Source organism: Diorhabda sublineata, chromosome 3 (assembly GCF_026230105.1).
Source record: "Diorhabda sublineata isolate icDioSubl1.1 chromosome 3, icDioSubl1.1, whole genome shotgun sequence".
In the NCBI taxonomy this organism is placed as follows: Eukaryota; Metazoa; Arthropoda; class Insecta; order Coleoptera; family Chrysomelidae; genus Diorhabda; species Diorhabda sublineata.
In genome coordinates, this window is record NC_079476.1 from 19556819 (window position 1) to 19583171 (window position 26353).

The following is a 26353-nucleotide window of genomic DNA, read 5'->3' on the forward strand; positions in this document are numbered from 1 at the left end:
AAACGCATCCTAGCGAGGTCTCTAGTACCAAATCTGTAAACCATATTCGCATGACAGACGGATGCTCCATTTGATATATATATATATATATATATATATATATATATATATATATATATATATATATATATATATATATATATATTTCGTGATAATTCATCTTGAGGTCTCTTTCTATGAAAATTTAAAATAACATCAAAAAATTGATGTTTCGATCTACCTCTGTCTTTATTAAAATATGACTTGCGTAATTACATATTAATCAATAGATCACCTACATCATGAATACTATAAAAAATTGAATTTAGAACAGAAATCTGTTTTAAAAAGTAAAATTAATTTTCCTTGGCTCTTACATCTCAACAATATGTAACAGCCATCAATCAAATTATTAGTAGTTGCATTAGAATAAAACTATAAATTTTAAATATATTATTTAGGTCTTCTAGACCATAGATCTAATAGTTTTCTTGTTCCTATGTATGTGAACAATTTCTAAAAATTCTCTTTTTTGTGTATAAGATTCCGTTCAAGAACTATTGTATTGAATGTATGTTTTTTTGATATTTCGTTAATTGCAGTTTTATTCGTTTTATCGTGTTGATGGCCTTTTAATCTATTTTCTAAATTCTGAGATGTCTGGCCAATGTAGACTGCGTCACAAACATTACAAGGTACTTGATATATAATATTTCTCCTTTTGTGTTTTAGTTTAGTAAAATATTTGGATAATGTATTACGTCTTTTATGACTTATACTAATATCCTATTTATTGAAATAATTCGTTGGGAAAATCCTTGTATTCCAAATTCCGGTGATAATTATCTGATTTTTTTACTCCTGCTACTTTTTTTCCATTTGTGTCCACCAAGACCTCTTTTCTATTCATTCGTTGAGTTGTTGTTGTAATTATTATTTATATTAAATCCTTTCAATGCGAAAATCTTATTATTATATTTTCGTGTAATAAATGCAATATCAGATAACAAAAACTATATATCGCCTCAGTTGTACAAGTTCAACTTTAATTCAATCAATTTTGTTCTGAAGATCTCATGATCTTTGAAGACAATAATTCGAAACATGCATAGTGTAAATATTAGTGTATTGAATGCTTATGATCACAGTTTTAACTTATCATTTATAAGGAACTAATGTATCAATATTTTATTCAAAATTAGTTTTTGCTATCCATCTTCCAATATTCAATCTCAAATACTCTCAGCTTCACCACTTATTTGCTGTATTTCAAAACAATAGAACTTATAGTTTTCCATTTTTGTTAATAATGCGAAACAAAGACAAAGGTGAGAAGAAAAATGTCCTCCATTAGACGAAATTTCTTACCCCCAACAACATTTAGTGCGTGATTGCCACATAATAGACAAAAACATTAAGGAAACGATCAATGGGCAACTTACATCCAATGAAGTCTTAACAATGCCAATACAACTGAAAAACGTCGTGTTAAACGTATCTAGAAGTAAAGCAGCCAACGCCGTTCAAAATTTCTCATAACTATGAGACAGATCAATAATGAAATATACAGTGCTTTTCAGATAAAAGTATCCACCTTTAATAACTGTTGTAATACTGGTATTTAGAAAAAATCCAAAAACACGTCAATTTATGTTGGTAGGGACAAGCATTATGGCTTATTTAAACTTACTGGAAAAGCCATCCCCTCACCCCTAGCAGCATCCCCTTTATTTTTTTAAATTACTTTTCATATTTTTTATGTAAAATTTGGATACTCCTCTTTGAGCTGATTTCAAAAATGTATAATACTTGTAGGTTAAAGTGGTTAGTTTATGAGATAAACAATTTTTCTTTTAAGAGCACAAATTTTACTTATTATTTACTTTCACCTTATTTGCCTGTACTAAAATGGGTTGTACAACTGTTCAAACTCTTTAATCTTTTTAACTGTGCTATTTATTATGAAGTTACAATAAGTGTTCAAAATGAGTACCATTCACTTCCATACAATGGTATAATCTATTTTGAGCATCTCTGACATTGCTTAATACGGCTGGATTTAATTGTCGACAATCATTTTCTATCCTCTCTCGTAAATCATCCAGAGATTCTGGTTGGGTAGCATAAACTTTTGTTTTTAAATACCCCCATAAAAAGAAGTCTAGGGGTGTTAAATCCGGTGACCTAGGTGGCCACTCCATCATCTGCCCCCTTCTACCTATCCAACGAGCGGGGAATGTTTCGTTTAAAAATTGTCGGACAGGTATAGCATAGTGTGGGGGAGTTCCGTCTTGTTGAAATACCAGTAAATCTTCGGAAAGGTTATCATCATTTTCTATTATTGTTGTAATACGTGGGTCAACCCCTTCCCTGAGTAACTCAAGATATGATTCACCATTTAAATTTCCGTTGATGAAGAAAGGTCCGACAATGTGGTCACCTAGGATACCACACCAAACGTTTAACTTTTGGGGATGTTGTGTATGGAGTTCACGCATAATATGTGGATCACTTTCAGCCCAATATCTACAATTATGCCTACTTACTAAGCCATTTAATGACCATGAGCATTCATCAGAAAAGCAAATATTGTTTAACAATTGTGGATTGTTATTGATAATTTGCGTCATTGATTCGCAAAACTCTAGACGACGATCAAAATCATCTTCATTCAACTCGTGCACCAACTTAACTTTGTATGGGTGGTACTTGAATTTATGTAGAACTCGGAAAACTGTAGAAGATGAAACACCGATCGCTCTACTTATTGTTGACAACGATTGGGGTTGTTGAGCCTCTAAGCTGACTTGCCCTAAAATTGCCACTTGGATTGCTTCGTTATTTACGAGTCCCTCTCGCTTATGCAATTTATTGCAAACAGACCCTGTTGTGGTAAATTTCTCCATCAGTTGAATTACATAATTATGAGTTGCATGTCTTCCATCATGTAATTCGTTAAATATTCTAGCAGCAGCTCTTGCACAATTATTATTTTGGTAGTATAAACCTACAATTTCAATTCTTTCTTGCAAAGAGTAAACCATTTCAGAGAAACAAAATAAATAATGTATCAAATTACACTATCAATAGTGACTACAAATTCTAGTTGACAATGTCAAACTTTAATAAAAAGTAGAGTTTTCTGTTGTTTGGATTTTTTAAGTAGAATAAATAGCACAGTTAAAAAGATTAAAGAGTTTGAACTGTTGTACAACCCATTTTAGTACAGGCAAATAAGGTGAAAGTAAATAATAAGTAAAATTTGAGCTCTTGAAAGAAAAATTGTTTATCTCATAAACTAACCACTTTAACCTACAAGTATTATACATTTTTGGAATCAGCTCAAAGAGGAGTATCCAAATTTCACATAAAAAATATGAAAAGTAATTTAAAAAAATAAAGGGGATGCTGCTAGGGGTGAGGGGGTGGCTTTTCCAGTAAGTTTAAATAAGCTATAATGCTTGCCCCTTCCAACTTAAATTGACGTGTTTTTGGATTTTTTCTAAATACCAGTATTACAAAAGTTATTAAAGGTGGATACTTTTATCTGAAAAGCACTGTATATGAACGACTTTGAAATCAATGACGGCAAACTTTTCATTCTTCTAAAAATAGAAATAAGTGAAGTTATGACGTCTGAATAAACCAAAAATCTAAAATTATGAATTTGGACCTCGACGATCTTTTCCACATCAATAAAGTATCAAGAATACTAAAACTCATTCAAGAAATCATGGAAATTTACAATCTAACGCCAATAATTAGAGCAGTTGTGTTTATCATAATACTGTATGCAATAATCAAGTTAAGATCCAAAATTTGAAACGCAAAAAATAATCTGAATATTCTCAAAAAACAAATGAGGAAAATTAGGGATGATCCAATCGAAACGTCGATTTATACTTTTCGATTTAAGGAGTTACATATATCATTTACAAAATTACATCATATGATAAAATTATATTATCTTTTCTATACATGTTTATATTTTAATTGTAATTTTCATTTCAATATCATTCCTGGTTAATTCCTCATAGTGATAAGTTTATAAATAATTAGTTAGAAATAAATTTATTTAATTATTAAATTTTAAATGAATAATTGTTAGGTATAGCTTTTCTATTCGTACACGAAGTTGTAAATCCCCATTTATTGACAGTCTTTGTAGGAAATCTGTATTTTGAACACTCTAGCTATTTCCATCAGGTAATCCTCCACGAGAGGCCAGTGAGTGAGCTTTTTCTTACTTTTATCGAAACTTCGGCTGGGATTACTCCTCTTTAGATACCGTGCATATCTTCTTGACTGTGAGCCGTATACTTTTGAAGAGTAAATAACGCCGTAATCAGATATTTTTGTGAGAAGGCTACTGTCAGGGTTGGTTTCAGACAAGTTTCCGGAAATGTAACTGCTGAATAACATATCTTCTATTTCAAAATTAAGAAATCTGTGTTAGTGCAGTTAGCAGTTTCCCAAAATATCATTTTCTTGAGATATTGTTTCTCCATAAAACAATTTCTTATAATACCGTCGTAAGCAGAGATTTTTGTGAGAAAGCTACTGGCAGGGTTGGTTTCAGACAAGTTTATCTAAGCTTTGAACAACACGTTGTCATTGAAATCAACATTCGGTTGAAATGATCTTTTATTGCAAAATGCCTTGCAATGATAATTCAAAATTTACTTGATATTTTGGAAATAAGACTGTTGAATAACGTATCTTTTTCAACTTAACTGGAACTAACTTATTATGTTTTAGTGCAATTAGCAGTTTCGCAAAATAGAGAAACAGGTTATACGAATAGGTGAAAATTATTGTTTCTCCATAGAAGAATTCTTTATAATTTCCTAGTTGAGAACAAGTATTGGAATGTTATATTGTTAACATCATTTTGAAATAGATTATTTCTCATGTAAGATGTCCTTTACATAGAATTAAACGTAAAGCATTTTGATCAGGTTCAGTAACTTTTTCAGGATTTTCCGTTCCATCAAACGCATCTTATTTATAAGAAAGTGCTGCAGTATTATATCTGGAGAACATATTTTAAGATAATTCTAATTAGAATCAATAGTAATACTGTCCCTATTAAGCAAACTATGTGTTCTAATCTACAATGACGGCTGTACCATGTGAACGAATAGTAATATGTTTTTCTTACTTCAGAATTAGAATATAAAACTGGCATAAAAAAAGTGTTTAAAAAAGGTTAATAACTCTAGTCAGGTGTGTTTCGAATCTAAATGAGTATGGCTTTCGAAAATGATTAACAAATCCATTCGTACATATGATAAAACTTTCAAATTATAGAGCAATATCATAATGATACAACTTCAATTATAATCTTCTAAAACTAATAAATATGCATAATGTAAAATTTATTTTGTAAATATCAGGAAATCCTACAATTGATTACCCATCGATGGAAAATTTTAGAAGAAATTACTACAGTTTGTTAGAGGTCGATGGACGTCACCGTTATTACCCAGGGGTGGTTTTCTTCTCTTTTGAGTAACGGCGACCATTTCGGAATATACAAGGATGGTCACAGAGTACCTTCTTCTTCTTCTTCCTACTCCATTTTAGGCAGATTGCCTGCTCATTCTTCGCAGCATCTTTTCGTGGCCTTCCCATACTTCTTCTTCCCAGTAGTGAGTTGTCTCATGCTATCCTTACTATTCTTTCTTCGCTCATTCTACTTATGCGTTCGTCCCATTCGCTCCGCCTGCATGGTTGCTGGGTGGAATGAGTATCTCAGTAGTCATGCTGCCGGTCCCAAGCCTGGATAAAGGAGGAGGATTCCCAGGTTAAGTTAGCACCCTGCCTGAGGCCAAAAAACCTCATATGCTCATAGAACCGACAGCCTGCCTTGGAACCGGACTGAACAAAAGATGACGACACACGCGAGAAAAAGGACACAGAGATGGAAAAAGAAAAATGTACTACGATTTGCAACATGGAACATCAGATCCCTCAGCACAAACGAACAAGAGATAACAAAGAAACTAAATTATCACAACTTCGACATTTGCGCCCCACAGGAAACTAAAAAGAAAGGTAAAGGCCAAAAAAATACGAAGAATACCTAATGATCTACAGTGTGGTCGAAAAACAGGGAAGGGCCAAGGAAGGAGTAGCATTGCAAGTCAAACATAAACGAATGCCGTTATATATCGACTCGTATACTCGTCGTTAGAAATCACGCAGAAAGCCAAGAAATCAATATAATATCAGTATATGCAACGCAAGACAATAAATCAAGGCATGAGCGGGAGTTGTTCTACGATCAACATCAAAACACGATCGGAGCATTACCAACGAAGGAAATGTTGATTATTCTAGAGGTATCAGAGTACCTGGACCTTTCTCCTTTTAGCTCCATACACTTTTACCAGCGATGTTCAATAAGTTCGATACACTTTTTATAATAAGAATCATCAAGTTCCTCAAAATAGTCATTAACTGCCGATATAACCTCTTCATTGTTTGAATATATTTGACCGCCGAGCTATTTTATCAAGTCTATTAACAGAAAATAATTCGAGGAAGCTAAATCTGTCGAATAGAGAGCATGAGGTAGCAGTTATTCAATCTTTAATTTTTTAATTTTGGACATTGCAACAACGGATGTGTGAGCTGGTGCATTGTCTTGATGAAACAACATTGTCTTCTTAGCCAAATGCGGCCGTTTTTGCTTGATATCTTTGCTCAAAAGCTGCAATAAGTTCGCATAACACTCGCTATTGATAGTTTCTCCTTTTTCAAGATAATCAATGACAATTATCTCACGCGCACCCCAAAACACCAACGCCATGACATTGCCTACAGATGGAACGGTCTTTGCCTTCTTTGGGGCTGGTTCTCCCTTTTCATTCCATTGTTTTGATTGTTCTTTTGTTTGGGGTGTGAAGTGATGGATCCACTTTCGTCCATGGTTATGAAACGGTGCCAAATTTTGGCTTTATTTCTGTGAAACAATGCGAAACACTCGATGGAAACATCTTCACGATGCTGTTTTTATTCCATTGTGAACAAACGCAGCACCCATCTTACGCTCAGCTTTCTCATGTCGAAATTTTCAGTTAATATGCGATGTACCGTTATTTTTGAACTTTTTGCTTACTATGTCTGCTAGCTGTTGCCAAACAAATACTAAATAACGTGGTGTCTTCAAGCTTGAATCATATGCTGTATAGATTGTGTACTTTCTAATACAGTGATATTTTTCAAGCAACTATCGTCATCTCTAGGTCAGGCCAAGTACTTCTGGGACTATCCTCGTAATAATATTTTAATATATTGGACACCTCTCGTATATCAATACAAAAAGTATTTTTTTCACTAAAATTCAATTCACCTTAATATATTCAGTATACAATATCTAAAGTATTTTCAATTTGTACTGTGTGTGCAACTTTCCACGTTGCCAAATCGCAGAGATATTAAAGTGTATTACTAGTTTCTGAAAGACGAAAACAATTATGATTAGTATAATTTTCAACTACTACATCTGATTAACATTTTGATGTTTTTCAACCTCCTAAATCAACGTAACTCAATTTTATTACCAATTTCCTTTGCGTTAAAAGATAATAAATATAAATGTAGATACAGAGGAATTAACAGAAACCATCAACATCATTGTCACTACTCAAAATTTCTGGTTACTGTTGAACAACAAGAAATGAAGTTTTTGATTGCCTCTTTTTTCTAATAAAGAAGAGGTGGATTACACTAAATAAGCTTCTTTCTAACATATGTATATATACAAGTAATATATTTCTTTAATTTCTTATTTCTTTGACCTTATAATATATTAATGCTTCTAACTGTTCTTGATTTTAGGTCTGTTTTGTTTTAAAATTAGTTTTTTTAATAATTTTTGGAAGATAAAATTTGACGCTTCGACTTTTCTTTGAGTCTTTATCAAAACATTTTGATAAAGTTGAAACGTCAAATTTTATCTTCAAAAAATTATCAAAAAATCTAATTTTAAAACAGAAGAGACCTAAAATCAAGAACATTTATATAGTTTAATATATAAGTAATTTAAATATTTATCATATTTAAATCCATTGACATATGAAACCGGTTCTGAAATTTTCGAGTATGCTTAAAACTTAGCTATGCTCGGGACCTTTTCGCAGTCTATTTGAATCAGAATATTTGCCAGCAGAATCGGTATTTCTAAATTCCGTGCTTTAATTGGAATGAAAAGTCAAGTTGTTGGAGGAAAAGCGAATAAGACGATATTGCTTTCGCTTCGAATAATTTCTGTTTCGCTCTCTACCATTAATATAGGAGAATAGTTTCTGAGATTTCTTGAATGAGCTGAAATCAAATATTAAAAGATTGTAGATAATTTTCCAAGTTTCTTTCATAAATTAGTTCACTTTTTACTATTTACTTATTATGTTCCCAAAATCGAGATCTACCCTTATAAACATATTTACATTTATTTTTGACTATATTATACATTGTAATCAATGTTTCAATCCTTTTTCTTCCAATTACTCCATTTTTTCTTCGTGTAGGAGCAGATATCCTCATGGACATTCAGCGCTATGAATTAGTAATTAGTAGGAATACATATTGTATCTAAAAATGGTTTGAACATAGTTTAAAAATATATCTTCTATAGAAAAACTAGATATTCAGATCTACTGTGAAATGTTGAAAGAATATATGACAATAAAGGACGTATTACAATCTTTAATGTAAGTTTGGCAATCTATATAAGTTTCTTTTGAAATCTATTTATCTTTTTGATTTTGAAAAATACTAGTTTCATCTGTTTTTTTTATATAAATATTTTTTTGTTTAGTAACTAAATGTACCTATCAGTATTGTTTTATTACATTTTTCTAGTTGTAAAATTGTGATTTCAGTATTACATTTCATGAATTCTTTTGAATTTTTTTTTAAACTTTTCCAGATATTTTGTTATTTTCATCCATTTTTTCGTTTTATTATGGCATTCTTTTATTTTGTGATAATTTAAATTGATAATCGCATTGATGCGATTCATTCCAGCAATATAAAGTAATGTAGAAACGTAAAATATGATGATGATGCTTTTTGTATCATTCTATTTGATTCGTTTCTTGTAAATATTATACCAAATATAACAATAATTACACACTAACAGAGGAAGAAAAATACGAAGACAGAGATGAAATCTATGAAAAAATCATTAATGTAAGCGAGGACGTCAGTAGACATGATAAAATAAGAAATTATTGGAGATATGAATGCGAAAATAGGAAAAGAAGACTATTTAAGTAGTGTGGCAGGGAAACACACCTTAGGAGTTCAACATATATACATAGATCACGTCTTAATATCGAAAAGAAGATTAGAGAAGATACAAGATGTATGTAAGATCATATAGAGGAACAGGTTTTAAGACTTATTATTATTTAGCAAATTAAGAATGGTAAATATAGTGAACAATACGATGAAAATCAGAAAACGAAATATGCAGAAACTCAAAACGAGTAATGAAGAATACAGAAAAAGAAAGCAACTACAAAAGAGCAAAGATACTATCGATGAGTAGTAGGAAGAGATTAAGAAAAATAAGAAACACTACGAAAATAAAAACAGAATAAGAGAATAAAATGGCTAAATGACAGTATGGGCAATTTGGAAAATGATAATAAAAATAATTTGAAATTACATCAACACATAAAGAAATAAAACGAACTATAACAAATATTGAACAGAAAGGAGTCAGTATTTAAAAAAATTATTAACGGAAAAAGAATATAAGTATACAATATACTAATAACAATAATAAATGGAAGAATGAAAAAGATAGTGGACTCAGAAATAGACGAGTATCAACAAAGTTTTAAACAAGTAAAATCATCAGTAGATGCGATACATACTACAAATAAAGTGATCAAAAAAACGCTATGAGCACAACATTAGTATGCAAATGCTATTCATCAACTTCAAACAAGCAGTCGACCGTCTGAAAAGGAGACCAATTATAAAGGACATGGAAAAACTACAAGTACCCCAAAAGTTCATACGTTTGGTGGTAATAATATAAAGGGACCTTTTGAGGAATTTTATGCTAAACATAATAGTTATGAAGTATATTTTTTTTTGTAGTTTGTAGTTGTTGTAGTATATATTATTTAAAGTTATTTAAAGTTATGAAATCTGTATTCAACTCTCAAGAGTGCACCCCTACGCCATATTAAATAAAAACTCTGAAATGTTTCCAGACAAGTTTTTTATCTCTAGTACGAAAAAAACTCCGATAATGTTGTTAACTTCAAGTTTATTATTTTCTTATTTCCATTGTTCGATGCGATGCGAACGTTCGACAACGAAAAAGTAGATTGTGCATAGCAATCTGTATCAATCTTCATGAACGTGGTAAAAGATTCTAGTGTTGACATTCGCCTGGAAAATACGGAGTAAAAAATTTATTTGATGATTGATGAGGTCGGTGGTCGTAAGGAACGCAATAAAACAATTGACGACCTCGTTTTGGTAAGTTAGTTCCTTATTAGATTTTCCCTAATGGGGTTTATTTCGAAAATGCGGATAAGGAAGTGATTTGGGAAATTGTTATGAGTATTAAGAAATTGACTAGTGGATATTAATCGAATTCCTATATAGAATGCGCTGCAATATTGAAACATCTAAGGAGCTTGACGTTTCTCAATAAATTTTTTCACACGCGATACTGTCTAAACGTCAGTCACACACACAAACACCTGAGTGTACATTTTGTGGAAACGACTCAAATGATGCCGAAGACACATTTTTCGTGTGTAACCATTGGAGGGGATTGAGAGAGGAAGTAAAGGAGACCGTCGACAGCATAAATCCTGATAATATCGTCCAAGTGATGCTGCATAAGCTAGAATGTCGGATACTACCAACCAGAAGTAATATCACAATAGTCCCTGGTTGGAAGAGGACGACAGTTGATAGCGTTTTAGTGGGTAGACTATGTGAGTCTCACATATCCATCAGCTTTCCTGGTGGAGCCAGTTCCTTGGATTAAGCATTGTATTTTTCGGTTATTCAATGAAAAACATTGAAATTTGTGACGAATATACTCAATCTTAGAAGCAACGCCAAATTTTGAAAATGATACCTATTTGACTATAGAAAAAATTAAGATGCTCAGATGCTCTTATAAAAAGCCTTATAAGCTTTTTAGCTATAAAAATAAAGAGCGATTCTCAGGAATGCGATGAATTTACTTACAAAAAACATCGGCTGCTTCAATAAAATTATAGAGACGACAGTTTTGTATGAAAGAAAGAATATTATATTATATTAGAAACACTTGTATGTAGTCATAGTCACTGAGAAGACTATTCAAAGCAGCTGAGAAGTTTTTATGTTGTGCTATACTATAATTTGTTTTTTCAACTACTAAATCTAATTAATTAGCGACTTTCCTTGCTACTAGCATAAAGCATTTTGATTTAAAAAATATCCAATGCACTATCAACCGTTGTATGTACCCAATTCCAAATATTAATCAATACTTCGTATAATCCAATTAAATGAATATGTTGTTTGAATCTAATTAAATTTTTGTGATTCATGCTTTCCAGTTATAGAAAAGTCTATTGTTCATATATATTTTTTCCTTATACTCGCCAACTTTGCCAATCATTTTTTCTATCCACCCCACCGAAAACAATATTTATGATCGTTATTAACTTCTGTTTTATTTTAAATTACGCATATTCAAATTATAATGGACATTTTCGCATTAAAAGGTAATAAATCTATTATTCTATTTCAGATTTTCTCTTCAGCTGAAGTATGGTTTAGTCTCAATGGCGAAAGATACCAATCGGCAGGAGTTCGAGCGATTATACCTCCTGATCGGATGCGCGAAACAGCACGAAACGTAACGATAAAACTTCGTGGACGACCGGCTAGATTTGTAAGGATTAGACTATCCTTCGGTGAAAAATGGCTGTTGATCAGTGAGATTGTCTTCGATTCAGGTAGGTTTTAATTTCCAAATATAGCAAGACCTTGACTTGACTCAATTACCTTATTTTTATTTATTAAAAATAACAATAGGTAATGTTTATTTGAGAAAACATGAAATTGATACATTAGATATTACTTTAAACAGGCTCGGTGGTCAAATATTTTCTAACAAGAGGTGATGTTGATAGTCTATTTTGAGGAGCTTATTAAAAAAAGGCGTTAAACTTATTGAACATCGCTTTAAGAAGTGGATGGAGTTAAAATTAGATTACGTTGCAAAATAACTACGAAATTACGGTAAAGAGATTTAGCGGTCTTGAAAACGATCAAAAAAAGAGTGGTCTGTTTAAAACTGAAAAATCTCGTAATATTTCCAGAGACACTAAAGATTTGTCGACATTATAAGTATAACCATGATATTGGCCCCATTCCAAAACCTCATAAACCTAAATTTATAAAACTCGCAAAAGCCGCCACCGAGACTAATTAGGCATTCCCATACTTGAGACTTATATTGTTAACTAATTATTATGGTCATAATTTTCAGTTTTGTGTAATTCTAGGGCATTGTTATACCCTTGTTAAAATACTGTTACTGTTGGTTAGACTATTTTCCAAATATATTCTCTATATCACATATATAATTTTATCAATACGAACTAACCACATAACTTCTGACTTCCCCAAACTTCTGAATCTAATTTCCTCCCGAATTCAATAACAATTATCAGATTATCCATTGTTTTGATAGTCCGCCAACAGTTTCGGGGGTCAGTTGTTTTTCCTACAAAGTGCCCAGTACTTTTAGTAACAAAACGTTCAACTACCCTAGACATGAACGTTTCTGAAAATATTCATAAGGGAGATAGTTTCAAAGGAAATATGTATGTTATATAAGTATTTTACACGAAGTTCAAAACTTTCTGTATGGCAATAAAAGCAGTATAAATTTTTTATATTGTTTTTATGAGTTGGATAACTTTCACTAGAGAAAGAGAAAAAGAATCCTTTATGGTCAAAAAATTGTTTACAATTTCTAGATAAGAGCTTGTAAATAACTACAAAACAACCACAAAAATAACCAAATGAATGATGATAACTAGGATGATGTTGAAGAGATTGAGTTTTTATTTTGAATCAGAGCACAAAGTGAAAACTTATACATAATAACTGTATGAAAGAAGAATGCGTGAGTTTCAGGTAATATGATAGCTGTCTCTCTATATCTTTTCAACTCAGTAAAGCTAAAAATAATTATACTAACTAAAATTTCCTTTAAACGCTAAATACGTTAACTTAACTTATCTAAACAGTATCATTTTGTGAAAGTATTATTTCTGATATCCTCGACAAAAAAGGAGTACTCATTTTGACTTGAAGTAATACAGAAACAAAGCCAATATTTTCAAAATACTAATAGTTAGTTTTATAGAAACAATATTCTTTTGAGGTACATTTGTACGATAATAATTCATTAAAGGTGATGATTCTGATAATAAATTTTCTAAAATAGAAAAGGATCACTAAATATTAAGACAGTTACGAGAGCCGTTACTTTTCAACCTCCGATCGCTCCGTGCAGACGCTTCGTGGGCAGAAGAATGCAGACTTGCGCTATAGGTGACTGCGAAGTTCTCACACTACACACTCCGCCATTGTTGACATTAAGGCGTCAGTCGGCGTTGTGCTACAGCCACGTAAACATGTCCGCCATTATTGATGCTTCCGCCAAATGTGAATTGCGAAGTATGATTCGTTTTTTACGGACTGCAGGCCATAAAGGGGTCTGTAAGCTGCAGAAATACATCGAAGAATGAGTCGTGTGTATGGGGAAAACTTCATGAGTGATGGTGTTGTGCGTAAATGGTGTCGAAAGTTTTAAGATAACCTGGTTCAACGAGTTGACAGAATGGTTAAAGAAAACCGCAGATTCACCATTATTGCTTTGTCTACGGAATTTCCAGAAGTTTCGAGGTCTGTTTTGTACTGTATTGTAGGCTAGGGTACATTGGCGGCAAGTTGCTATAAAGGGGGTATTGAAACGCTTGTCCACAGATATAATAAATGTCTCACTTTCTTCGGTGATTATGTCAAAATGTAACCGTAAGTGTACTAATATAATTATTGTTTTATATGAACTTGTCTTTTATTTATAGCCTATTGGAGATTGAAAAAAACGGCCTTCGTAAAAGGAAATAAAATTGCTTATATAAAATTAGAAAAATAAATTGAGGAACGTAAATAATTATCGCACCCAGAAAACATAATCAACAATAGGATTTGACGGAGAAAGCTGCACGAACTTCGAATTTCCCTATTGTATCGAGACGAAGAGCAATGTTGGTGTCATCGACATCTACTGTAATTATTAAGATTTTTTCAGTTTTACGGGCGCCACTGAAGCACAGCAATTTTTATTACCACTGAACAGTAAATTATTGAGAATGATACAAACACCAGAAACTCTAAAAATAAGATATTAAATCAAAGTAAGAAAATATTTTCACCGTAGGTGGAAGTCCATTTCATCAAGACAATTTTATTTTTAAGACTACATTCATTATTCCTTAAAGTTCATTCATTCAAGGCTTATGTATCATTGTGATATAGCTACAACTTAGATAAATTTAGAAATAAAAACATTGAAATTCAGGGAGAACCGAATCTTCTGCCAAATTGTACGTAAATGCTTTTACTTTTATCATTGCACACCAAAGCCTATGCAACATTTTGTATACTTTTATTTGCACTACAAATTCTAAACAGATTCTTTGTCCTAACCATTATAAAAATTGCTAGAAATAAAATGATAAAATGGGAGCACTTTTAACTAAATTGAAACTCAAAACGGTTTTTTACCTATTCCCAACGATTTTGTATGTGTTTAACGTTGATAATTCGTTCATCCTTAATTTCTTGATAATTACGTATTTTATTCATGACTTCAAAGAAACTGATTGTTAATTACATATATATCATTATAATATTTGTGAATCTATACAGGGTATTCCCGGACTTGATGCAAAGAATTCGGGAGTGCGTAGATGACGTGAAAATGACATAAAAAAAAACTTGATTAAGCAAATTGATTAAATTATATTTTCGAATTTTTAATAGATGATTACGTCTGTCCATGTAGCGTGTTTGACAAAATAAGTAATTTTTACTATTTGAAGGCCAGGGGCGACTCATGCCCAATGGTTAACAATCCGTAATTTTTACTGGGACAACCTGTACAATATAAAGATAGCAAAAATGAGTTTTTCGATCGATTTTTCAAGAAAAAAGTACTCTTTTTTTAACTCGATAAAATTTATGAGTTAGGATATATATATATATATATATATATATATATATATATATATATATATATATATATATATATATATATATATATATATGCCATAAAAAGACATTCTGAAGAAAATTATCATAAAATGTAATTATTAAATGAAAATACTTGCAGGAGGTATTGATACGCACACAGTTATATACTGAATGCTTCCAGGGCAAAATTATACGCAATTGTAGAATTTTTGTTAGAGTTTACCTCATCTTACGGGAAACAGATTTGTCTACAAAAATTAAGTTGATGATAAATGATATTTTGGGAAGTGACCTACCAAAAAGTGGCGAAGGTCAACAACGAACTATATAAACACCAGCTTGATTCTAATCCTACAACTAGCGTACCCAAAATATCACTACAATTCAACGTATCAACGACAATTATTCATAGGATTCTCCAGGAGCAGCTCCTTTACCCGTTTCACATTCAGAAAGTCAATGCTATGGAAGTAGAGGATTATCCAGCAAGACAGGCCCACGCTAGTTGGTTTCACACGAGACGGTTTTATTAATTCTCATAATTTACATTTATGGGCAGATGAAAATTTTCACGGAACAATTCAATTGTGTTAATATGTGGGCAGGAATAGTGGGAAAATAGTCCATATTTTTTTATAATAAACTGATTGGTAAGCGATATTTTTTCCAAAATGATTTCCCATCCACATTATGTGTTATTCCTCTTTACAATCGCAAATTTCCTAATAGGTGGATTTGTCGGGTAGGTCCATTTGGTCTGGCCACCACTTTCTCCTGAATTAAATACAATGGAGTCATTTTTTGGAGATATCTTAAAAGCTTGGTATATGGTACACCAGTAAACACAAAGAACAAAATATCCTCCGTAGACTCGGGAAGTGTGTAGTCAGTCACAGCATTATTTCAGAATTTTTGGAATCAAGCAATTTTTAGGGATTTCACTCTTATCGACCTATGCATATTTTCTTAAAATCAGTTTCACAAGTTACTTTGTTCGAAATTTACTCTTTAATAATTTTACGTCAATTCAATTTTCAACTAAACAAGCGGATTTCCTATTAATTTATAAGTTGTATAATATGTTTAGATATTAACTCCAAGTCGTTGTACACTTTGTTTGGCTTATCAATCCCCATTTGCGTGTTAAAATTTCCTCGAAATCCCTTTGTTGGCGGTCAGGAGCGAACAAATATAGCTACTACGAGGTTATATCGTAGAGTTGCTTCGGTAAGAGAAACAATTGAATTGTTGGTTGTAAACAGCCCGAGGACGTGGGACGGTTGAAGCCCTAAAAGGGCGAATTTGTAACGAAATTATTTGTACAACGTCGGGCAACAATATTTTCTGTAGGGTACAAACCATATTTTAATTACAAATTATTACAAAGCAATTGACTCTACATAATTGTTTACCTTTCATGTATACATAATAAAAATATCATTATGTAAAGTTACGGCGTTTGAGTACTTGGTACACGTGCAAAAATCGACTTTATATTTTATTGTTGGATCAAATCCAATCTTTTTTGATGTAGGATAGGACTTAATTATTCAGAAGGTATAAGTTATAAAATATTCGTAACAGGCTATATATATATATCAAAGAAAATGGTGAATATTAAGGGGATTTCAGACAAGGAAGAGAAATATCAGACCAAGTTTTTGACATTAAAATGATACAAGTTTTGGACTAGCTCCACTTACACGGCTCTATTGTGGAATCATTGGGCAGTCTAGGATTCTCACAAGAATCAAATGAGTGAATAATTCTGGAGATCATCATGGAAAGTGTTGACAGAAAAAAGTTTTCAAATGCTTTAATCCAAGACAAGGATTGAAATAGGGACATTTTTTATTAATTTATTTTTGTACTAGAAGATCTTATAAGAAAAGTTTTACTTCACACTGAAGATATGTATTGTGTTGATGATGTTAAGATATGTAAGCAGAATTGCAGTAGAGAGACATAACAATAGAGCTATTTTTGAACAGGGAAGAGACAAAAAGGCAAACCAAAAAAGAAATAACACATCACTGATTAAGTCGAGTGACTAAATAAGAAAAACATCATCTAATCGATTTTATACATCAATATGATCTCTTTTAAGAGCAATACAATAATTCCAACGCTTCTCTAACTTTTCGAAGCCGTGCTTGTAGAAGGATTTGTCTTTTGCCTCAAAATAGGCTTCAGTTTCGGCAATTGCTTTTTCGATTGAGATGAATTTCATATCATCGAGCCATTTTTTGATTTTTTTCAAATAGCCATTAGTCACTGGGGGCCAGATCTGGACACTAAAGTGAATGATAAAGCAATTCGAAGCGTAATTCGTTCAATTTAACCATCGTTGCCATCGACTTGTGAATCTGTGCATTGTCTTGGTGGAACATTGTTTTTTTCTTATTTTTTGCATTCAAACGTTCCAACAACTCTAAGAACTATTCAATATTGATTGTCTCTCCCTTTTGGAGATAGTCGACGAACAATATTCCATGCGCATCCCAAAATACTGAAGCCATAATCTGACTATTGTGCCTTTGAACGCTTCGGACGTGGCTCACCGACTGCAGTTCTTTTAGAAAATGATTAAACACGGTAAACATGGCCAAATACTGCTCCTAATCATCAACACGTTGTTTTATCGACTGATACCGCGACACCCACTTTGAAAAGAACTTTCTCATGGTCAAATGTTCATGCATAATTGTAAACACATTGCCTTCTGATATCTTCATAGCATCAGCTATCTCACGCAATTCCAATTTACGGTTACATATAACCAATTTTTTTATGTTTTCTGGAGTAACCACCTCATTTGGACGACCAGAACATTCACCATCATCGGTGTCTATATGACCACGTTTAACTTCAACTAATAATAAATGGATTATAAATTAACACAAGAAATTGTTTTGAATCCATTGTTTTGAAAATAACAAAAGTAGCTTCACTTAAATGGCTGCTATTTTTTTCTGACTTATCGAAATGTCATGAAATTTCACACATAGTCTTTTGAAAGTCGATACTTCATATGAATTCGACAATGGCGGCGCCATCTGTGTGTCAGTCACACGACTTATTGAGTGATGTAGGTAGTCACAACGGATTTGTAGTAGTGAAGGAATGTTGAGTTTGATGATGATGACAAGATGGTATTGTTGATGATAATTATTTACAGAAAATTCTTTTTCAAGGTAAAGGTTAACTTTGATAAATTGATGTTGAATATAATGATGAATAAATTAGGAATATCAGGTTGTGGTTCTGTTGAAAATGTATTAAGAAACACACAAGAGCTTTGACAAATGACCCTATCGTACGGATATGTAGTAGCCGACAGCAAACGATGACGTATGCATTTGTTTGACCACGAAATTGGAGTAAACCACCCTTTATAATTGTTTGTTAATGTGTAACAATACTAGGAAGAGGGATTTCAGTTAGATTGAACTGCAATATGAAATTTAAGCAATTTAAAATTATAACTTGAATTATACCATTTATTTTCATTTTATTTACCTTTTCTATTTTAGTAATTTTAAAAATTGAATTTCATCAAATAACACATTCTGAATACCATTGTGTGATATTTTTGAACCCATTGTTAAGGATATTTTAAAAAAATTATTCACATGAATAAATATACGAAGATGGTCCCAGATGTACCTAGCCCAACAAAGAAAATTCAAAAAATTTTTAGCCCCATATACTTTTCTCAGCGATGTTCAATAAGATCGATATCCTTTTTATAATAAGAATCGTCAAGCTCGTCAAAATAGCCATTAACTGCCGGCATCACCACTTCATTGCTGGAAAATCTTTGAGCACAGAGCCATTTTTTCAAGTCTCGGAACCGAAAATAATCTATGGGAACAAATCTGGCGAATTGGATGCATGATCAATAAATTAACCCGTTTAAACTGCACAATCCCATCATTTATCAATATCGATCGTAATATTAAGATTTAAACAGTTATATAGATGTATAGTAGGAATCAATTTCATATTCATATTGATATTTTATATAACGGTAAACGATACGTTCGTCTCGTATTTCTAATTAGATACTACATGAAAGGGCTGCATTGATGCATCAATGTAGCCTCCAGGTACCGCTACGAATTTCTATCCACCATATGCCTTCAATGCTATTAGCTAGCATCAACATTAAGGATTTTACGGATGCATGACCAGATTTTTTTATTTGGTATGGTAACTTCCAAAACGTGGGAATAATATCCGTACAATATTCTTGACTTTAAACATAACAATTATGGTTGACGATATTCTTTGATTAAAACATGGAAAGTAATTTTGAAGAAACTATTCATTATGCAAAAAAATTATTAATTAAACTTGGTTTGAATAATCCGACTACTGTACTCGACGAATGCCAAGTTATTAAGAACTTCGTATCTATCAAACCGCTTTAAATACCAATATCCTATTGTACACAAAAATTATGAATAAAAGTAAGTTATTTGATACGTTAATGGAACTTCAAGTGTCTGCGGGACACTTGGAAACGCTTAACTATGACGTTGTTTTCCATTAGGAGCGGTCAGTGTACAATGAATCTTAACGAATACAATAATAATAAGGTTAATATGGGTGGGTGAACAAAGGATATCTTGTATCATTTAACTAGATGATTAACAGATCCTAATGGTTCCCAACACAAGAGGTTGTATCTTTGTCTGGGTTACATTCGTACAATGTGGCCTAATTTTAAATAGAAAATTATTATGTCAGAACACCATTGCCATAGACATTTCAAATGCGCACTAAAAATAATATTGTGTCCAGTGCAGACTTGTTTTGTTCTAATAAATGAGTTAAATTAGAATGAGTTAAATGAGAATAAATGGTATACTTTCATAATATATTGATTTTGGATTCCCGCTGCTATATTCATATAGTATTCACTTTCAAAATTTCTTGATCTGTACACACTGTTGTTAATTTACTACTGCGTTTACATCACCTAAGAAAATATTCGTTTCACCAACTCAATAATTTCAAAATCTCTGTAGTTATAAGTTTCATAAATTTTTCAAAAAAAAGCGAAATGTGAAAGAATACCACATTTGAATTAGGTAATTATTTATAGGATTGAAGAGAACTTTTTTAGCCCTACAAGTTCACGTCGCGGCCATCTGTATAATGTATATTTTGAGTCTTTTCCCGTGGATGGTTAACATTTATTTACAACGCCTATCGTCCGAAGGCTATACGCGTCAGAACGGTGGAAGCTCAGGTGCACGTTTTATTTGTACGTGGTGCAACTAGATGGGGCTTGTATGGTTAATGATAGCACTATTTCTACAGAGACTAATTTATGGATCGCCGTTCATAACAAGTCTGCCTTGCAGGTGCCGATGACGGTCGCAATCGATTATACTATATACTATAGAAAACGAAGTCGTATACAAAACCTTGAACATAATAATAGAGACGAAAATACTTGAATATCAATAGAGTTTTTCAAACGAGGGACATCAGGTATTACAGTTGCTTCGGAGACAAATTGTTTTGTGGTGGAAAAATAAATTTCTAAGATTCTTAAATTACCCCATACTAAGACCTATACGAGAAGAACTTTAGAGTCCTGTTGTAAAATATGAGATATGATGATTATTACCTTATAAAGTTAAGTTCGATAAATACATTCTTACAGGACGAGTAAGAAACATTGTCGACTATTGGAAAAAGTTTGTACGTATATAAAAAAAAGAAGGAAGGGAGGTAATTATGATAAATAGTAATTATTCCAGGAGTGTTTTCAAATTATAAATTAAGTGAGATGGTTCCATAGAACTCAATTTTTCGTATGAATTATTTTTATGCTGTCATTGCATAACTTTATAAATATGTTCGTAATAAACTCCGAAACTACTGAAATTCTATCAAATTTTGTAAGCATCTGTAATTTATTTCATTTTGGGAGATAGTTTAGTTTTTATCTCAATATTTGTTATTTCAAATTAAATTTTACGACTGTATTTATGGGTTAGTTCTATAAAATCCTAATAGATGGCGGTTTCTCATCTAAAGTGCACAGTTATTCGTTAGATGGCGCCGTATTTCTATTTCTAGATTATATATGACGCGTTTGAATATATAATTTACTTGTATCTTCATGCTTATAATATATTTGACCAGTTTGGCTTCACATATTTTTCATTTGAATTATAGTATTTGTTTGATTACACTTCATTTTCGTTTATATTCTCATATTATTACAAACTTTCCTACTGAATTTTTAAATTCTCTGGATATACCAGGAGTGCCACCACACAATCTTGAATTGAAAATTGGGTCACCAATTATTCTTCTACGCAATTTAAACCCACCTTAATTATGTATCGGCACACACAATCATAAAAAATATTCAGGAAGCAATTTTGAGGGGAAAATTCAAAAGTGATGTCGTCGTGTTGTCACGTATACCATTGATAGCGTCAAAATCTCCAATAGCGTTTGAAAGGGTCCAATTTCTGATTTGTTTATTTTTTGTGATGACCATAATAAAATCTCAAGACCAATCAATGTCTATTATTTGCGGTTTGGAATTGGAAAACACATGGACAACTATAGGTTGCTTGCTCACGTGTAGGAAAACTATAAAATCTCTTCGTGTAAGACAGGTTAACCAGGAATGTTGTACACAACGTAGAACTTAAATAATGTTTAGTTGTAATAATTTAAAATTGAAAAAATTATAGTTTGATGCAAACTTAACTAATTTATAACAATTCGTTCGCACTCGATGACTTGTTCGAGCCGCGAAGGACAAGTTTGAAAGTGCTCATGGGATCGGTTCCTAAACTGATTCGGAGTCAAACCTGCTAGCTATTATCTCACGATAAAGAAAACAAGTTAGTTGTTAGTGGAAATTGGACAGCGAGATAGGATTTTATAGTTACCAGTTCGGTAAAATCTAGTGTCTCTTTTTCAGACTGCGATACACGATGGAAATTTTGATACACCATCTTATCTCATCACAATATTGTATAGAATTTCATCTAATATGAAAACTTTTATTAAAACATTGATGTTGGAAATAAAGCTAGTACTCAAAACTTAAATTAAATTTTTTAGCAAGGAATATTGCTACACACTCGTCCACAACATGAACCGTGAAGCCGTTTTATTATTTGATAGAATCGAAAATTTGGTGAACGCGCCAGAAAAATTTCATGGATATAAAACGAAAACCTTTAGTGATGTTTTTTATTATTTATTCACAGTGGCGATTTGTTTTTATAGACTCGATTTCTAGGAAAGCTTTTTAATTTGTTTGTTTTTCCTCGAGAAATGCTTTTTTTTATAAATAGTCGCTTGTTTATCAGCGAGAAAGTCAGCAAATAACTGCATGTCATAGTGATCAGATCAAAATAGTAAAAGCAACCAGTGGATTTAAATACATTATTTAAGTTAAGTTAAGTAAATAGTTAAGTATTAGTAGATTCTAGTGTAAGTGTTTGAATAAATTTAGTAAGTGATCATTGAAAAGCAGTTTTACTAAATTAGTTGTTGGCAATTGAATGTGAAAATAACATATTACGAAATTTATTTAGAAATTGATATGAAAAAGTGCACCGGCAATTTGAAGATCGGTTGGAATTAAAAAATGTCAATGGTATTTTCGTTTACTCGACATCTCAGTGTTGGAATGAAATTAATATTCAGAAATTGCTACCTTCCTAAAATTGCTAAGGTAGAAATAGAAAATAATTTTTGGTAAAATTATCACAGACCAAGAATAACGTACAAGGGTGAAAGGTAAACCAAGAAAAAAACGGGTTGGCGCATACGATACACACCAGAAAATAATGATTTATCCAATAGAGAACAAACACTAAAATTTATAGGGCCCCAAAGGTTGGGATGGTTTGGCCATGTATAAAGGATAGATGAGAAATATAGAATAACTCATAAAATATTAAATGCGAAAACTTTCACTACAAGGAAAATAGACAGACAAAGATTGGGGTGGATAAATGATGTGGTGGCAGAATGAAGGTGATGAAATAGAATGGATGGATAGGTGTTAAACAACGTAACGGCATGAAGATACATTATTGAGGATGCTGAGGATCACTCTGGGCTGAAATATTAGTTCATCTATAGCGTCTAGATCAGCAATTGTAAATATTAGGGTTTATAAATATTACATTAAACTGGTGGTTGACTTCCAATTTTAAGAAAAAGAAGAAAGAAAATTCTCATTTCGATATTCAATAGTACGTGAAAAAATAGAAATTGGGATAAAGGGGTATCTTATCTGTTGGCGTTTCTATGTGTGTTTCGTATCAAACCATTATACAGTTATAATACTTTGTAAATACATAATTGAAAGGAAATAGGTTGAATAATTATATAATTTCGGTTCTATTTACATTGAAATGCCACAAAACAAACTATTTCGCACAGATATTTCAGGAAATTTCAAATAGAGGAAATTTCAATAATTGGTTGTATTTGTATGGCTTACGGCATCATCATGAAGCGATTACAAAAGCTAAATACACGAACTGAACTTTTTATAAAAAGCAATTACCGACCAATGTTTATTTTACTTTGAGCCAGCCGAAATGCTCAAAAGGAATATTTACTCAATCATTTTTCATATGAAGAATTTCAGTTTTCTACTTTTTGTATTCGTATTTGCTTTATTTAGAAAAATTTTCAAATAAAACGAAAATCATGAAAATAATGATTAAAAATGCATGGAAATGAGTTTCGGCAAGCATAAAAAAAATCTGTTTTCACTGTTGCAAATAATTATGAGTTTACACCTGTCGATATCAAAATTGATATAATTCAAGTAAAAAATGAATTTCCAATCTGTTAAGGACCCTCAGTGGAATTTGCACTCAGAAAAATTGAGATTGGTGTTCTAAATAATCTAAGCTGCCTGTATAATCAATCTATTTTTTTTCTGCAAACTTGCCATTCAGCAGGAAAAGAAAAAAAGAACAACGAGAAATGAAACACACAAATACATACGATGCTTGAAACTTCGTCTAGTAATAATACGGGGATGGTCCCAAAAGTATATAAGTATATAAGTAAAGGTATATACAAAAGTATATATAATGACGACTCCAGAAAATTTGAAGAAAATCCACAAAGCGGTACTGGATGATCGTCGACTGAAAATGTGCTATCTAGCAGACATAGTAGGCATTTCCAAAATGGGCATTACATCGCGTATTAACTGAAGATATTTCCATCGAGTTTTTGTAATGTTTCACAGAAATAAACCGAATTTTTGAGCCGTTTCATAACCATGGATGCAACGTGGGTCCATCACTTCACACTCGAAACAAGAGAACAATCAAAAGAAGAAGACAATGACCGTTCCATCTGCAGGCAAGGTTATGGCGTATAATTTTTCATTCTTGAAAAAGGAAAAACTATCAACGTGTTGTTTCATCAAAACAATGCACCAGCTCAAACATCCGTTATTGTAATTGCCAAAATTAATGGATTAAAATTTAAATTGCTATCATGTGCATCATATTCGACAGATTTAGCTGCATCGGATTATTTTCTGTTCCCAGAATTGAAAAAATGGCTTGGTGGTCAAAGATTCTCCAATAATGAAGAGGTGATGTCGGCAATTAATGGTTATTTTGAAGACATTGTTGATTCTTATTATAAAGAGGGTATCTAACTTATTGAACATCGCTGTGAAAAGTCTATGGAGTTAAAAGGAGATTACGTTTAGAAAACTATTTTTTTCGTAAATTTTTGTGATTTCTTTGTTGGACCAGGTACTTCTGGGACCATTCTCGTATATATTCTCCATTTCACTGTGTGGCTGTGAGAGTAATATGCTTGATTCAACCATGGTAATGAACATCGACACTTTTGAAATATATCTGTAACAGCAAATGTTATGCTTATCATCCGTACTAAGAATAGCTAATACCGAGATAGTCTGCATTATAGAGCAGCGTGAGACAAAATATTAGTTCAAACAATAATCATAGTTATGTGCAACGAATGTATCGTTTACTCGTAGAAAATTCAGGAATAAGGCTTCTTCTAAGGAAGCATTTGATTATGTTCACACAACCATGCCAAGCTAGTTTTTATGACTCATCAAAGGACTTGGATATCTAAGATATGAGCATAATGGTTATCATTACTGTTTTTCAATTGAAATAGGTTCTACAGTGAATCACAATCAATATCCTTGAATTAGAATATTCCTCTATTTGAAAAAGGATTATAATTATTCATCATCGCCCCATTTAATTATAATCAGGATGTAAAAGTGAATTTCCCAGTAGCAACGAGTCTTGCATAATCGATGAAAATTCTCAAATAGAAGTTAACTTCATATTCTCCTCAGTAGCAATTCTAAAAGCTAGATTTCTTAAACATTGATCGGTATGTCGAGATTTGTTAAAATATGATGAAGGTTCCAATATTTTCTTCTAATACTAGAAGCGTAGGTGTTTTTTAACGAGAATCATATGATTTCATTGATAACATTAACACTCAGAGTGATGCAGTGTCTCGAGATTGGTTTGAAGGTGAGTCCAATCAGTGCCGAAAATAGACGGAAATGATTTTTTGTTGTGGAAAATTGAAAAAAATAATGTTCTGAGTTTTATCAGAAGTATTGATTCATTGAAATTTACTGTTGTAATCGTCAACATCTTATTAAAACTATATAATTTCAATGTGAGTTCCCAATGTCTTGAAATATAAATAAGGGACATGACAAAATAAGGTGGCAGATTCGATTTACTAACGGCGGATATTATATTCTTGGGTAAAACTGGAGAATAAACTATGATGCGAACTTTAGCTTAAACCATAGTTAAACTGAAAGTTTGCCAGTTGCTGCAAAAACAATCAAAATTTTCCGAGCGAAAAAACTGATGCAATTTCTATTGGGAGGAGTTGGTAAGAGAATTTAATGAAGAAAATAACAAAAACAGTTATATTTTCGATAGAACCATAATATATTTAAAAAATAAGTGGGATAATTCAAAGATTCGCTCTGCAACGAATAATTTTTAGTTTTCTCGGCGCGTCGACAATGTTG

General features: G+C 32.0%; 1 protein-coding gene across 1 annotated transcript in view; it reads left to right on the forward strand.

Annotated features, from left to right (window-relative positions):
• LOC130441137 (discoidin domain-containing receptor 2-like) overlaps window positions 1-26353 on the forward strand; it is a 442354-nt gene that overhangs the window by 306235 nt on the left and 109766 nt on the right. The window contains exon 8 of the mRNA XM_056774687.1: window positions 11762-11969. Within this exon, the coding sequence (XP_056630665.1) occupies window positions 11762-11969 (208 nt within the window). The remainder of the gene's footprint in view (window positions 1-11761; window positions 11970-26353) is intronic.